At 43.9% G+C, this 17008-nt stretch overlaps 1 protein-coding gene across 1 annotated transcript in view; it reads left to right on the top strand.

Annotated features, from left to right (window-relative positions):
- Positions 1-17008, top strand: part of LOC134910921 (CD109 antigen-like) — a 195467-nt gene that overhangs the window by 60788 nt on the left and 117671 nt on the right. The window contains exons 14-17 of the mRNA XM_063919309.1: positions 1461-1646; positions 3204-3356; positions 3526-3555; positions 7108-7168. Of these exons, the coding sequence (XP_063775379.1) occupies positions 1461-1646; positions 3204-3356; positions 3526-3555; positions 7108-7168 (430 nt within the window). The remainder of the gene's footprint in view (positions 1-1460; positions 1647-3203; positions 3357-3525; positions 3556-7107; positions 7169-17008) is intronic.

The raw sequence follows: 17008 nt of genomic DNA on the forward strand, positions 1-17008 counted from the left end.
CAAGCAGTACTGGACTCAATCAGAGAGGCAGGGTTAACTGCTAACCCAAAGAAGTGCTGCCTCGCAATGGAGGAGGTCAAATACTTGGGCTTCACCATAGGCAGAGGTCTGATTAGGCCCCAATTGAATAAAGTTGATGCTATTCAAAACTGGCCTCGTCCAGTGAATAAAAAACAGGTAAGGGCTTTTTTGGGAATTACTGGGTACTATAGACGGTTTATTCCCAATTTTGCGACCACAGCGGTGCCGTTGTCAGACCTTACCAAAGGGAAGCAGTCAAATGTGGTGAAATGGAACCCTGATGCAGAAAAGGCGTTCCAAGCGTTAAAAGTGGCTTTGTGTTCACAACCGGTGTTGATAACACCAGATTTTTCAAAAGAATTTGTGGTACAGACAGATGCCTCAGAGGTAGGGATAGGTGCTGTGCTGTCCCAAACCAGAGATGGGGACGAACACCCTATCATTTATTTGAGTAGGAAACTCAATGAGCATGAAAAAAGGTATGCCATTGTGGAAAAGGAGGCTTTGGCCATTAAGTGGGCACTAGATACCTTGAGATATTACCTCTTGGGTAGACAATTCAGACTAGTGACGGATCATGCCCCTTTAAAATGGATGTATGTAAATAGAGGCAAGAATGCTCGGGTAACTAGATGGTTTCTAGCGTTGCAGGATTTTAAGTTTACTGTTGAACATAGACCGGGAACACAATTGGCCAACGCAGATGCATTGTCTCGCATCTTCTGTTTGGGGGCTACAAGTGTTCCGGCCCCTAGGTCGAAACAGGGGAGGGGGATATGTGACAAGAACACTGGGATAGTGTTTGAGGGCAGGTATATTTGTCCCAGGTTCTTGTCTTACATGTTTTAGAAAATGTTAACTTCTAGGAAAAATGCTTTTTGTTTTGTCTGAACCTTTTCAGTTTGCTGTAAAAGCTGGGTAAAGGCTCTGAGAGAGAGATAAGGCGAGTTCTAGACATTGGGCCCAGTTCGGGTCTTTGGCCTCACAGAGGGCTAATCAGGGTTTCAGCTGTGTAAGAGTGTTATAGTGCTTCTAACCTGATTAGTATGGGCAGACTGCCTGGGAAGGCTGCAGGATCTGTGTGTGAGAGACACGCTTTCTGATGCAAGTAAGCTATACAGTATGTACTGAAGAACTCTGTGTTTTGTTTAGTGACAGTTAGGAATATCTTATGTTTAGTTAGTGCCGGACAGGCAAGGTATTTTTATTTTGGGGTTTGTTTTATTTTCTGTTTCAATAAAACTGTCCGGGGTCAGTTGTACCAGAAACTGGACTTGTGTTGTTCCTCAGCTGCTGCGGGCTGCCATATTCCCCAGGAAAAGGCACCTTGCACCCCTACAGTGTTACAATATGTAGTTATTTTATTACTGATGAATATAATTTGATCTTTATAACTATTAGAAAAAGACAAAACACATTTCTGTTTTTATGTTCTGCAGGTTATGGCTAAAGGAACAATTGTGTCTGCTGGGAAGAAGAGCAGGACGTCATTCAGCCTGACCCCACAGCACTCTTGGGCTCCCTCCGCAGAGATCATCCTTTACTTTCATAATGTTAATGGAGGTTATGGTGATATTGTGCAAACCTCCTACATGCTGTCCATCAAAGGAATGTTTAAGAACAAGGTTGTTGTTTTTTATATTTTTTTCCAGCAAAATAGCAGAAATAGTGCAAGAGCATAATATGGAAGTGTATATGTTCTCAATTAATTTTCTACATTTTTGGTCTTATCTTTTTTCCCTTGTTTAAGCTGTAACCTTATTTCCTTAAGTAAATTTAAAGATTTAGCTCAGTATGAGTATTCTTTTTATACAGCTATACTACTGCCATATTGAAAAAGATTTAGATGATAATCCATACCTCCCAAGATATGAGTCAAGGAAAGAGGGAACAGTGAGTCCTGCGCGTGCATCCAAAAAGAGGCGTGGTCTATGAAAAAGGGTGTGTGGCTTTGCGGCAGTGCTGCGATTGCAGGTTACGCCCCCCATTTTTTTTCACTAAGGGGGCATGCCCCCTGTGAGCTTTGAGCTGCTGGCATGCCCCCTCTCCCTCTGTCTCCATTGAATAGACAGTCCCAAGAAAACGGGACTGTCCCGCAAATATCGGGATTGCTGGGAGGTATGGATAATCGAATACCTTCCTGTTGTACTGACTGTAACTGTGGTGGTGCAACACCTTTTTGAAGTTGAGTCATGTGTGGAAAATGTTCTTTTATTTAACACTGAGCACACTGCCAGGTTTTCATAATTCTTCCTCTTTGTTATACTTCAAATCTCTACAAAATCACTACCTAGCAGCAGTATTGCAGGCACTGGGGCCCCTATCTACCCATTCACTGGAACCAATTAAAAAAAAATCATAATATGACACTCCAGCGGTCCTGCACCATCTCTCCTCATGCTTCCATATAGTGAATGGCTGTCAGCACTCTGATTGGTGTATATCTTCAGTCATCCTCCAATCAGCTTTCTGCCAGCTATTCACTGTCTGGCTGCAGGCTGGGAGGCAGGCATAGAATGCTGCCTTGATGCTCTGATTGTGTGACTATCACCCACCTCCGTTCGGAGGCCCTTAGAATTGGGAGTCCCTGGGCAGCTGTCCAGTGTGCCTATATGTTAAGATGGCCCTGCCCAGCAGACACAGAATAGATGTGTAGATGGGAGTGGATGGAGTTCAGTTGTCTGCTGGGTTGCAAACTGAATACTAAACCGTTGCCTTAGTAAATCTCACCTACAGTGCAAAAACTACTGAGATCAATGGACTTTCCCTTACATAATGTGTATGTATATTTTAAGGCATAATTTAATCATTTAATTTAAAAAAAAAAATTAATACAGGGCATATACATAAAAAAAGTTATAAAATCACTTACAGGTATTTAAAATTTAGAAATACAGTATGTACTATGAACTACAGTATAAAGGCTAAAGATAGAAAACTAATCAAGAGTTGTTCCTTACTGTCATCAGTGTTTCGGGATTAGGTAATAGGTAAAGAGTTTAAGAAACAGACTTGTTTCGGCAAAAATGTACCTGTTCCTTAGACTTATTTATTACATAGATCCCATAATGTCAAGGACTAGATCATAATAATGAGTTTCCAATTAATAATCATTAAAGCATAACACATTGAGAACGCGCAACCAAGTTGTACCAGTTGTGCTTATTTCGACTTCATTACAGGTAACATTATCATGGAGTAAAAACACAGCGCAGCCATCTGAAAATGTGTTGCTATCTGTCAATGTGACTGAATCCCGCTCTTTGGTCGGACTGCGAGTCGTTGGTAAAAGTCCCTCACTTCTTGGAAATGAAAATGATCTAACTGCAAGTAGAGTGAGTATACAGGAATATATCCAAACATACACTTTTATGTAAAGGATTGCGGAATAGAAAGATTTAATCTTTTTTTTTAGTAACTATAATCTGCTTGCAAATAACTGATGAATAAATGGTTGGAAGGTGTCTATTAATGTGTTTATTTATCATGTCATTATATTCCCAGGTGGAAAAGTCTTTTGCGAGTTACACAAAGGTATGTCTACTATTAAACATGCTTATGATGTGGAAAATGTATATCTAGTACTCTTGGTAAAATTGTGTACGTATTTAAAGCTAATGTTCTCCTGTTATAATAATACAGGGTTGCACCGAGTGGAGTGTGAGCTCCAGGCACCAGTGGGGTCAGAAGGCACCACAAAGGGCTAGCTGCTGCACCAGTGCCAGCCTTATGCTGGGCATACACCCTACAATTATCTGGCCGATCTGCCCGATATCAGAGGATCGGCAAGATAATTGTTGCATGTATGTGACCGACCAATCCGAAAATATCAATCGGTCGGGCATGCCGGATCGTCCAGCATGTCCATCCGATGCAATATTTTGTAAGTGTCATGTCGGCTATATTTGTCAGTGTATGCCCTACTGCGGCTGACAGACGGACATTTCCCCTGTTCCTTCACATGGGAAGGAACGGGGAAATGTGTCCTCCCCTGGGGGTGGAGTGCCAATATTAGGTGACTTGAACTGTGAGAGATCTGTCAGTGTCTGTCCCAGATATCGGTAGTGACAGATAAAATGCCTGTTGGTCTGACAGGCATTTTATCTGCCTGTGTATGCCCGGCATTATAATTATGCCTGGTATGACACTTCAGAGGACACAAACTCTCCGTAATATCCCCTTTCACACTGCTGCTTCTACTCGGCTAAACCCAGGTTGTGGCTCAGTGTGAAAGTGTCCCAAAAATAACCTCGGTCCAGTTATTTGGGAATCCAACCCGGATAGCTTTCGGGATTGGTCCTGGGAAAAACACGGGTTAAGAGGCAGTGTGAACAGGTAACCCGGGTAATCTGGCCCGGGTCCCGTTTACAGCACTGGAAGAGTCGCATTCTCAGCACTTTGAGAAGATGTCATCTCCCAAACGCCGGCAGACCAGTTCCACTGCACCTGTGTGCAGTGTAAATGGCGCTGACCCAAGAATAACCCGGTCGGAGCCATGATCTGAGAGAGGTCTATTCCAAGTTTGACCCAGATTGGAATCATGTTCCAAATCCTGGGTCAGACCTGGAATTTCTGTGTGAAAGGGGTATAACAGGGTGGGACCCCGAGGGTAGGAGGGGAAGGCTTGAGGAGAGGGAAGGGGTGTCCACAACAGGTATCTGCATTTAGTGTCATAGAACATACCGGCTGTGTGGTGGCCACCTCTTCCCTCTCAAGTCCTTTCCTCCTACCCTTGGAGTCCCAATGTGTCAATCACATAGGAAGCTCCACCCCTCCAGACTACACAAACCGAGGAGCTGCTGTAGAATCTGCTGTGTGTATGTGTGTCTTTGCATATGTACTGTATAGTTGTGTGTGTAAATGCGTTCTGGGTGAATGAGTTTGTAAATCAATGCTGGGAGGATGAAATGGTTATTGAATGGGTTAGTGCTGGGTGGGGGGAAGTTACCAGGTGCTGAGTGAGGGTGTTAATGGGTGAATAGGTTGATGGGTACTGTGTGGAAAGATCTTTATGGAGCTGATAGAGTGGATTAAATTGTTAATAGGTGTTGGGAGGGTGAAATGATAATAGATTGAAGAGAACTAGGTTGATGTATTCTGAGGGAGGGATTGATGGATTATTGAGTGAATGGTTTAATACGGGGTTAATTGATGCATGGTGTGTTATTGGGTGGAGGGAGGCACCATGACATGAGCCTGCTGCGGGTGCCATGGCTACATGCCGCACCTTATTGCAGTGGCGTAACTCCCGGAGGCAATGCCAGCTATCAGGAGGGCACTGAGGACTCTTCTCCATCCATGCTGACTGTCTGCTTTTTGCCCTGGTGTCTCCCCTTCCGCTGCCTGGATAATGATCTCACCTCTCAGCTCCACATGGCAGTGACTGCACAGCAGTGGCTAGAACCCCTTCAGTGAATGTTTCCTCTTACGCCTTAGCTGTATTACTGTGCATGCGCCAACGGACGCCAGCACATGCACGAGCCAGAGCCACCAGGAGGGGCACCACCGTCTACTTTGCCTCCGGGTGCCTGGTATGAACTTACGAGCCTGCCTCTGTGTATATATCAAGCATTTGGGATTTTTGTAGGTTATGCTGTGAATTTAATGTGACCCATTGTCTTCAATCTACATTGTATTCTTCCACAAAAGTTGTCCTTCTTGTTGAATGCTTGATTATTTAGCAAAGTTTTTAAGGAAATAGCTTTTTGCTATTCTATTGTGTCGCATTTACAATTATTTCTATTCATTTATGAATTTGAGTCTTATTCCACTGCAATTTAGATAATTTCTTTTTGTTACACTCCTACCACTGCTAGGAATTTTGTTTATTGGAAAACTAATAAGTGAAACAATAGATAATGCCTATGATGTACAATTAAGACATAATGTCATTCACAGTATATATTCATAGTTATATCTTTGGGGGTAATTCCAAGTTGATCGCAGCAGGAATTCTGTTAGCAATTGGGCAAAACCATGTGCACTGCAGGGGAGGCAGATATAACATGTGCAGAGAGAGTTAGATTTGGGTGTGGTGTGTCCAATCTGCAATCTAATTTGCAGTGTAAAAATAAAGCAGCCAGTATTTACCCTGCACAGAAACAAAATAACCCACACAAATCTAACTCTCTCTGCAAATGTTATATCTGCCACACCTGTAGTGTACATGGTTTTGCCCAACTGATAAAAAATTTCCTGCTGCGATCAACTTGGAATTACCCCCTTTGTCTGCACCAGTAATATTACCATTCTAGGTACAGATAAACTATTTTGTAAGAAATGTACCCATAGTAGACTTTTATAATCCAATGAATCGATCTGACATTGTCATCTCCCTTAGGGCGGTATCCTATTGCCAGCAGTAATTTACCACACGGCAAAAAATGGTTAATATTGCGATTTTAACCCGATGGTATTATTGGGCTAGCCAATTATAGCCTGTTTTTAGCATACAGTAAATTACCAGTTTTTGTCCGATAACACATGGGATCCGGGATAGGTTCCTGGACCCATGTGTTATCGTGGAAAAATGGGGCTGATAGGGGTGGATATGTGGGATTCTGTGCAGGCCCGCAATCAAGGGGGGTCGGTGGGGACTTCAGTCCCGGGCTCTGACTGAGTGCCTCCGTGGATACCTGCCCTGCCAGTGAGCAGGTAGCTGGTCTGTCCCCGCGATCCTAATTGCTGCCACCCGGGGCCCCTCTGGTAAGCTTTGGGGGTGCTATGGGACGGGGGGGCTTCCAAATTTGTCATTCTCAGGCCCCATCATTTTTGATGGCAGCCCTGATTCTGTGTCACACAAAGCCTAATCCCAGATAACGGCTGGTGGCTAGAGCTAATTGGATAGCCCTCACTGGAACCTTTAGCCACAAAGGATTTACCGTGGCTAATAGGATACACCCCCTTAGAATGAAAATCCACAGCAAACGGTTATTTGTTGCTATAATATTCAATTTGTTGTGTGTATCTGAATGACCATACAGTGAACAGTAGAACTAGATATATGTTTAACTTTACTATAATTTGCTGGAAAATCCAGCCTTGTCTTTCAAGCTCAGACTGACATTTTCACTTTTCTACCACCAGCCGTGGGGATATAACACTCTGTCTGATGCCACAATTAACACACTTTATCCTTCATACGAAGGTAAGTCTACTATGTAATGTCAAAAGTCTACCAGTACATGTTTTGTTGACACTGGCGTATTTCTAATGGGTGCAGTGTATGTGGTGCACACTGGCCCCCGGGGTCAAGGGGGGCCAGCACCTCGCCACCTGCACCCCTCATTTTTAATACTTACCCTCTGGAGTCCCATGGCACAGCAGCAGCGCTGCAGAAATCACTAGGAAAATGTCACTGCACCATTTTCCAGTGTTTCGCGCATGCGCAGTAGGAAAAGGGGTCACAGTGGAACCAAGTGTAATAGCAATAAATCGAGGAGATACGCCAGGATCAGATGAAAAAGCATATATGGTTTATTTTGCATCTAGGCCCAGATGGGTGTCAGCAGAGCACGCAAGCTCAGTGAGACAATTTGCGTTACAGTCATCACAGTTTATATAGCATATAATACACATTACATCAGAAATGGCTTATGTGACAGGGAACATAGTTCGTCTTTATTACTGTCATCCAAATACAATACTTATTCATAATTATGAGCCAGGAACGACCCCGGGCAGTCACTTAGGGGCCACGAGTTAGTAATAAAGCACTATACACCACTCTCAGCCCCCTAATGACGGAAAGTGGCCCTTATCAGTAGGTCATACACATAAAGCACAATTAACAAAAAGCAGGTGCAGATGAAAACAGAACACTTCTTATACATGGTTCAGAATATATGTTTTCCTGCACCTAGGAATATATTGATACATCAAGCTTTTAACCCTATAAGCATTCAGTCCCAGTATAAGGGGTCCAAATTTCTCTGACAATTCCTCCCTCTGACAAATTCCTTTTGTCACACACTACTATCCACTTTTTCATAAATGGCCCTTTGGTCACTTATGTCACTTGCTCGAAGGATCTGAAAGGTACTAACAGAAGGTATTTCAGGCTCCAACGGCAGAAAATTTTGACCAGGGGGCATCACCCCTCTGGACATCGGAACGTGCACAGGGGGCGGAAGAGCAGAGGGAAGTGGACCCATTGCAGATTTTGAACTACTCTGACACCCCTTACTAAAGATCATTGGCACACACTTCAAACACAGGTATATAAGCAACGAGATCAAACCTCCAATCACTACATACTGTAGGAATCCGGCTATCAGAGCTGATACACCTCTACCCAGGAATCCAAACGGATCCCATCCTTCTCCTCCTATCTTCCTTAATTCTTCCTGCATTTTCTCCACTTCTCTAATGTGACCTTCCACTATATCTGAATTGTCTGCAATGTAAGTGCAACACTCCTGTCCTATCAAAGCACATGTTCCTCCCTCTGAGGCCAGCACTTGGTCTAATGTAAACCTATTTTGCAGCGCCACTTTACGCACTTGAGCCAACTCTTCATTCATTTCTCGTATGGCATGGCTAGTTTCATTTATTATTTTATCCATATAATGAGTGTACGCTTCTAGTCTTTCTGACAAAATTCCTACCCCTACCTGAGGAAAAAGTGAGTAAAAGAATTGCTCCCATCTATTCTTGTACACTATGCCTCTCCTTGCCCTGTAAAATACTTCTCTATAATCAATATTACGTGGAACTCCATGTCATTTTCTTGTGACTCGTAACATGGGGGCTATTTAAGAAAGGACACATTTATCTGAACATTTACTGCCAACCCTGAGTAAGTATTTTTTTTAGTGCAACACCTCCTACCTTTACATTTGTAAGTAAGGCTGAAAAAATGAGTGAGTGATGTTACCTGATATACTATAAGGGTTCCGGTCATTAATGTCCACTCGTTCTTCCCAAGTTCTAAACATGGAGTTATTGACATTACCATAAATATCCCTAAATGTATATCTTTCCCCATCTTCTGCCTGTTGACTATACGCATGGACCTTGTCCCACCATCATCTAGTGCTCCTTGAGCTAAATCATTATGAACCACACAAATGGCAGGCTGTCCCACTCTGGATACTATTGCTAAGAGGGGAGTTTATTCTTCTCCGAGGACTAATTCTGGCACTATAATTGGTTCTGGAAAAATTATCTTCCCAGTGTACCCAATCAAATCTAATGGCTTCTTCCCAAGTTACCTGAATGGCTATTAAGGGTATCCCTGATTCAGCAGTCATTGGCAAATGTGTACACACCCCACAGTCAGTCTCAATGTTAACTCTTGCAATGGCCTTATGAATGGCAAGTATAGCATTCTCATGTCCATAGTCAGTGATGTAAGCCTCCAGCATGACAGGAGTTAAGACAGAGAACAGGATCCAAAGTATCTTCATTTTCTTCACGGGTAGAGAAGCTCTGCTTCTTTCCGGCTTAGGTGGCAACTCACCAGGGGCTTTATTGTATCCTTCCTGGTGGTCAAGGTCCTGTGAGCAACACAAGTGAGGTGGTTTGCAGGATGTCCTCGGGTTCACTCCAGGGCGGGTCTGTTCGGACCTTTTTGCAATGCGATGCGTGCGTCCAGGTGGATCTCTCTCCAACCTTCACTGCCGTTGGGGTCGTTAGCAGCACCTGGAATGGTCCCTCCCACCGTTCGGACAAAGAACTGCAACGTGAAAAGTTTATCATCACAAAGTCACCAGGCATCAAATCATGGCAGGCCGCAGGACTGCTTGGTTGAGAAATGACAGCATCATGAATTGTCTTGATCTGTCTACTCATATTAATCAAATATTTAACAGTCACATCTTGGGCGATAGAGAGGTCTGGTGCTGGGACCATCATAAGATTAGGCAACTTTCCAAATAGAATTTCATACGGGGAAATACATAATGGTCCTGTGGGTGTGGTTCGGATGGAATGCAAAACAAGAGGCAAAGCCTCAGGCCACAAGAGTCCAGTTTGTTTGGTACATTTTTGCAATTTATTTTTCACAGTTTGATTTAATCGTTCAATTTTTTTTTGCACTTGACTGGGGGTGGTAGGGCACATGTAATTGCTGCTTTATGCCCATCATTTCACACATTTCTCTGAAACCCCTTCCGGTAAAATGCGTACCTTGGTCAGAAGAGATAACCTGGGGAAGTCCATACCTGCAGACTAAGTCCTGCACTATCTTCTTGGCTGTTATACTAGCTGTTGCTGTGGCTACAAGCAATGCTCCACCCACCTGCTAAACAGTTAAAGTCAAAACATACTGCAATTGTCTTACCTTTGGGAACTGAATGTAATCAATTTGTACCACCTGAAATGGTCCCTCTGTGGCGGGAAGGTGTGATGATATTGTAGGCACTTTTCTACCTGGACTTTTTGGAGGTAAATTAGACAGCCTTGACAAAATTTAGAAGCCAATGCAGAGAATCCAGGGGCGTACCAGTAAGTCCTGACTAGATTAGTCATTGCAGTTTTAGATGCATGGGTCAGACCATGAGTGACCTGAGCTAATGCAGGTAAAAGTGATCTGGGGGCCACTGGCTTGCCATCTCTGTTGCGCCACAAACCATCAGCATCTGGCTGGCATCCTTCCCGCTCCCAGGTGGAGATTTCCTGTGGACTGGAGGTTAATTGCATAGAAATCAATGCTTGTGTATCAGGTATACATATTTCAGACATTACATACATTTGTTCTTTTAACATAGCCGTGGACTTTGCTATTCGATCCACTCTGGTATTTCCTTTTGACACCTCATCCCTGCCAGAAGTGTGGGCCTGGCAGTTTATGACAGCAATTTGTTCAGGTTCCATCACTGCTTCTAAAAGCTCTCGCACCTTGTCTGCATGCGCAATAGGTGCCCCATTAGATGTTAGGAAGTTTCTAATTTTCCACAAACTTCCGAAATCTTGCACCACCCCAAATGCATAGCGCGAGTCAGTGTAAATGTTTGCAATTTTACCCTTTGCTATTTTGCAAGCTCTGGTCAAGGCTACAAGCTCAGCACTTTGAGCTGAGTGAGGGGCTGGGAGGGGTCTGGCTTCCCGCGTTTCAGTCTGTGTACATACAGCATATGCAGACCCCAGGCTGCTGTCTTCTCGTCGTAAGCAGCTTCCATCCATGAACAGTGTTAAATCTGCATGCGGGATGGGTTCATCAGTGAGGCCAGGGCCGTGTGTCTTGTGTGCCCTCACCTTCCCCCTCCTCCCTCTGAGTCTGGAAAGACTCATTCCTTACAAGCAGAAGGGTGGTGGGATTCAATGTATTGCAGCGCTGGATAATGAGATTACTGGGTGCTAGCAAAGTCAGGTCCCACTTAGTGAGCCGTGAAGTGGTTAAATGTGTCTGCTTGCAAGTAAGTAAAGTAGCTACCGCATGAGGCACATACAGATACAATGGTTGATTCAGGACAATATCTGCAGATTTGTGAACTAAGATTGCGGCGGCAGCCACTGCTCGCACACACACCGGCAAGGCCCTGGCAACTAGATCCAAAACCCCACTGTAGTATGCTATAGGGCGTTGTTTATCGCCATGCCGCTGAGTTAACACACCTGCAGAATATCCCATTACCTCATGACAAAACAAGGAAAAGGGTTTGTTATAGTTTGGTATGCCTAGTGCTGGTGGTTGTAACAATGATTTTTTCAATGTCTGAAAAACTTGGTTAGTTTCGTCTGTGTGCTGTAAGGGTTCTGCAACCGCGTGTGTCATTAAGGCATACAGTGGAGCTGCCAATTGGGAATAATTAGGTATCCACTGCCTGCAGTAACCAGTCATGCCCAAAAAAGTACAAACTTGCTTTTTGTTTCGGGGCAGTTGTACCTGTTGAATCTCCTCTACTCTTTTAGTGGTTATGTGTCTGTACCCCTTGGATATGCAATGCCCTATGTATTCCACCTTGGGAGAGCATAACTGCACTTTTCCTTTGGACACTTTGTGTCCTTTCTCTGCTAAGAAACAGAGTAGTGCTTTGGTATCTAGTTCAGATACTTCTAATGACGGTGAACAGAGCAGGAGATCATCCACGTATTGGATGAGGGTGGAGCCACCTGGTGAGGAAAAGTGGCTTAAATCCTCCTGTAATGCCTGGCCAAATATGGCAGGGGCGTCGGTGAAGCCCATTGGGAGACGGGTCCAAGTGTACTGCTGTCCTCTGTAGGTGAATGCAAACAAGTATTGACTGTCAGGATGTATAGGGACAGAAAAAAATGCTGAGCATAAATCGATTACAGAAAAATGGGAGCTATTGGGAGGGACTTGCATCAGGATGGTAGCTGGATTTGGGACCACAGGGAATAGAAAGAGAACCACAGCATTAACAGCTCTCAGGTCCTGCACAAATCTCCATGAAGTGGTCTGTTTTTCCTTGTTTGTCCCTTCCTGCTGTTCTATCTGAGCCCCCGCAGGCCCCCCTTTCTTCTTTTTAATTGGCAGGATCAGTGTATTTGCTGGGCTCATGGTTTTAACAATCACCCCTTGCTCCAAAAGCCTTTGGAGCACGGGGAAAATGCCTTGTTCTGCCTCTGGCCGAAGGGGGGTACTGGGGAAGCCTGGGGGGTTGCTTATGTGGCTTAAGCTTGATATGTACAGGCTCTACAGGCTTTATGAGTCCTACATCTGAACTGTCTGTTGTCCAGAGCTGTTCAGGGATTTCTGACACCCAGTCCGGCAGTGTCTGTAAAAGAGGCATGAGCCTATTATCCTCATTCTGCCAGAGGGCATCCTGCACAGTGTCAGCATGTTTCTCTGGGACATGCAGGAAGACCCCGTCGGGTGAACAACTAATAGTACATCTAAGTTTCGCAAGGAGGTCGCAACCTAGCAAACTGACAGGGGCACTAGTGGATAACAATAAAGAGTGCGTGTTTGTCAGTGGACCTAGTGTGACAGTCAAGGGTTCTGAGAGTGCCATTTCAACGGGGCTGTTTGAGATTCCTACTGCAATGACAGTCTTGTCAGAGGTGGGAAAACCCTGATTACCAGTTATTAACGAAACAGAGGCTCCAGTGTCTAGTAAGCAAGGAATTGGCTTATCATTTATAAGTAAATGTACCATGGGGTCATGATTATCTGCAGCCAATACTGGATACACCGGAGCCTTGTCCTCCTGTCAATCTCTATTCCCGGGACGGTGTCTAAAGTCCCTATGATTGTAATTGCCAGAAGTAAGCTTCCTTTGCACAGAGGGTTTTTTACAATCATATGACAAGTGTCCCTTTTCCCGACAGTTGTAACACAATATATCTCTCCGGGGAGCTGGCCCCCTCCCACTGGAGAGTGCGTTATGAACTGGCTGAGCATTTTGCTCAGCTGCTTTAATCTGCATATTCATTAACTTCTGTTGTCTGTTTATATATTTTTCAACTAAGTTGGCCTCGTGGTGTCTACTCCACTCAATAATACTAGCAAGGGTTTTGGTTTTCCAATCAGGGGACTGGGTTTTGAGTCTGGACTGTATGGGTCTTTTCAATCCTTCTACGTACGAAGTGATTAACAAGGGAGCTAGATCTGGCTTCCCTTGTATATCAGGGATGCCACTGTGACATTTTATAGTTTTGAAGAATTTGGCAGTATAATCTGCAACTGATTCCTTTTGGTCCTGGGTAATTCCAATTATTTTGGTCCAATCAATAGTGGCAGGGAATGTTTTATTAAATGCTGTTTCTAGTTCCAACCACTTAGCAGCCAGATGATCACTAGTAAGTTCAGCAGCAGCAGCAGCAGCAGCAGCAGCAGCAGTGTCCCATTTTAATTGCTGCATCAGGGTCGTATAATCATTGGGTTTGAACACAGCAAGTAATAATTGCAACATATCTCTATATGTGGGCTGGTGAATATTTTTAGTCAGAACTAAATGATCCCATGCTGCCCTGGGATCTTTTCTAGGGTCGGGCATCTTCTCTGCTAGGGCTCTAAGGTCTGATGCCGTCCAGGGAACATGCATGGAGTATGTAACAGCCGGCCCCACACCCCCAGCTGGAGGGGCTGTGATAAGCCTTACCGGGTATAGGGTCGGATGCAACATACCAGGATCTGCAAGGGTTAAGGTCTGCGGTCTCATGTGTTGACCTCTACCTCTGCCTAAAGGTGTTACAACGTAGTCCAGTGTTCCTGCACCAGAAGAATCTGGTGACTGAACATGAACTAAAGTTTCCTGTATGGTAGTGTTATCAGAGAGGGAAGAAACGGCAGCAGCAACATTCTACAGACCATTCACCCTCTGCTCTATTTATAGAGGAAGGTGCAGAGGCAATGATCAGGGAAGTGTCTATTGCCAGTGTCCCTTAACTCTATGGGTTTTGGATAATCTGATGCCAGTGGGGGTATAATGCCTCCTCCCTTTCTCTAATTTCTTTTACTGTCTGTTATTAAGTCTATATTTTTGCCGCATAAGGCGGAGGGTTTTGTATTGGAGGTGACAATAAAAGTGCATCAGCTATCCACAAACAATAAGATTTACATTCATTACAACTTATCAACTTATCTCCTAAATTATTTAAAACAATTGCATCAAAGGTACCTGTAAGAGGAAAGGTTAGATAATTCTGTGTTCTCTTATTCCATTTTGTTCTCCCAAGAATTTCACTGCAACATCACCATACTCACAACGCGAGCCGGTGCACTCAGAGGGATTTCCTCTTTGTGGACTGATTTTGCCCAATTTGCCTTCCTCTAGTGTACACAATTTTACCTCAAAAACCGGCTCTCACAAGCAAATGGAGTCTCCTGCAAGGAGATGAATCAATTATTTTCAACACAGTAAAGTATACCCACAAGCGTCACATCTGACGAGAGTGCTAAACCTTTCTCTCCCCAGGCTGTTATATGTTTCTTAACCAGAAAAGTAGTCACACAGATCTATTTTCTCTCAAGTACCTACAATACCTGCCATGAGAGATGGTCTCACAATTTTCCTTTTACCTTCATCATACCTTGGGCAAGAAAGAGTCACACAGATCTATTTCTTTCCCCTGCGTTATAAAGGCTGATATGAGAAGATTCACCTTTTCTCCGTCCCTGACATGGGTACAGAGTTCAGTTTGCACACATGCACTCAGCGTCATTCATCTCTTACATACATACATACATCGCAAAACAAAATACTTGTAGCAGCTATTGCATCAGTTTAACCCTATACAGTTCCAACCTTCAATGCTTAGTAACACCACTGTATGTTATACAATGTATACCCTTTATATTATTGATAGAAAAAAAATAAGGTTAGAACCTGAAAAACGAGAAAAGCAATATATGCACAAGTTTGAGTATTGCAGTATATAAAAATAGTAATGATTACTGGAAAGAATGGTGTTAGATGTTAGTTCTAGAAAAATAAGTATTATTCATACAGTTCATACATATAGACACAGAAAAATATGCTTTTTCGTCTAGTCCTTACCTCAGGAACGAGGTTCTTTTCGGAGCGAGCACTGCACACACGGGACAGACGTGCTGTTTTGCTTATGCCGCAGAAAAGAGAAGGTATGAAAAGTTTCTCACCTCACAGCGCTGTTTAGTTTCTGCGGCAGAGGACCCAGCAGTATTGTCGTCCCGTATGCGAAGTGAGTCGTCCAACCGGGCGGAAACACCAAATGTAATAGCAATAAATCGAGGAGATACGCCAGGATCAGATGAAAAAGCATATATGGTTTATTTTGCATCTAGGCCCAGATGGGTGTCAGCAGAGCACGCAAGCTCAGTGAGACAATTTGCGTTACAGTCATCACAGTTTATATAGCATATAATACACATTACATCAGAAATGGCTTATGTGACAGGGAACATAGTTCGTCTTTATTACTGTCATCCAAATACAATACTTATTCATAATTATGAGCCAGGAACGACCCCGGGCAGTCACTTAGGGGCCACGAGTTAGTAATAAAGCACTATACACCACTCTAAGCCCCCTAATGACGGAAAGTGGCCCTTATCAGTAGGTCATACACATAAAGCACAATTAACAAAAAGCAGGTGCAGATGAAAACAGAACACTTCTTATACATGGTTCAGAATATATGTTTTCCTGCACCTAGGAATATATTGATACATCAAGCTTTTAACCCTATAAGCATTCAGTCCCAGTATAAGGGGTCCAAATTTCTCTGACACAAGTTACACTACACAGTAGAGCCCCTTACACACGTTATGCCACACAGTGGAACCCCTTATACATGTTACACTATGCTTGAGCCCCTTATACACATTACACCATGGTAGAGTGGCTATGGAAGTAGCTATATTTAACTAATTACTTGTTTAATTCAAGTAAATGAAAAACACAATATATATATAAATATATATGCCCCAATTGACCTGACTTCACCCCCAATTCCTCAATGAAATTAAAATAAAGCCCCAAATGTGACACCCCCCCCCCCCCCCCACAGACCTCATAACCCCCAATCTCTGAATGAAAATAATGCCCCAAAACTTCTCCCCACAGATCTGATAATCTCCCAATGCTTCAATGAAAATAATGCCCTAAATGTGACCCCCTCACAGACCTGAAACACCCTCAAACTCTCAATTAAATTAATGCACCAAAATTGCCCTAGATTTGAAAATTCTCTAATGCTTCAATGAAAATATTACGGTCGAACTGCCATCCCAGACCTAATATTCCCTCTATGCTTTAATAAACATAATGTCCCACAATTGCCTGAGGGGCAGAGAGAGCTGTACCGCAGCAGCCTGAGGGACAGAGAGAGCTGTGCCGCAGCAGCCTAAGGGGCAGAGAGAGAGCTGCACCACAGCAGCCTGAAGGACAGAGAGAGGTGCTGCAGCATCCTGAGAGACAGAGAGAGGTGTTGTAGCATAAATGTAGAGAGAAGTGCTGCAGCAGCCAGGGCAGAGAGAGGTGTGCAGCAGCTGTGGCAGAAAGAGGTGCTGCTGCAGCTGGGGCAGAGAGAGGTGCTGCTGTAGTAGCTGCTGCAGAGAGGTGCTGCTGCATCAATGTAGAAAGAAGTGCTGCAGCAGCTG

This window comes from Pseudophryne corroboree, chromosome 4, assembly GCF_028390025.1.
Source record: "Pseudophryne corroboree isolate aPseCor3 chromosome 4, aPseCor3.hap2, whole genome shotgun sequence".
In the NCBI taxonomy this organism is placed as follows: domain Eukaryota; kingdom Metazoa; phylum Chordata; class Amphibia; order Anura; family Myobatrachidae; genus Pseudophryne; species Pseudophryne corroboree.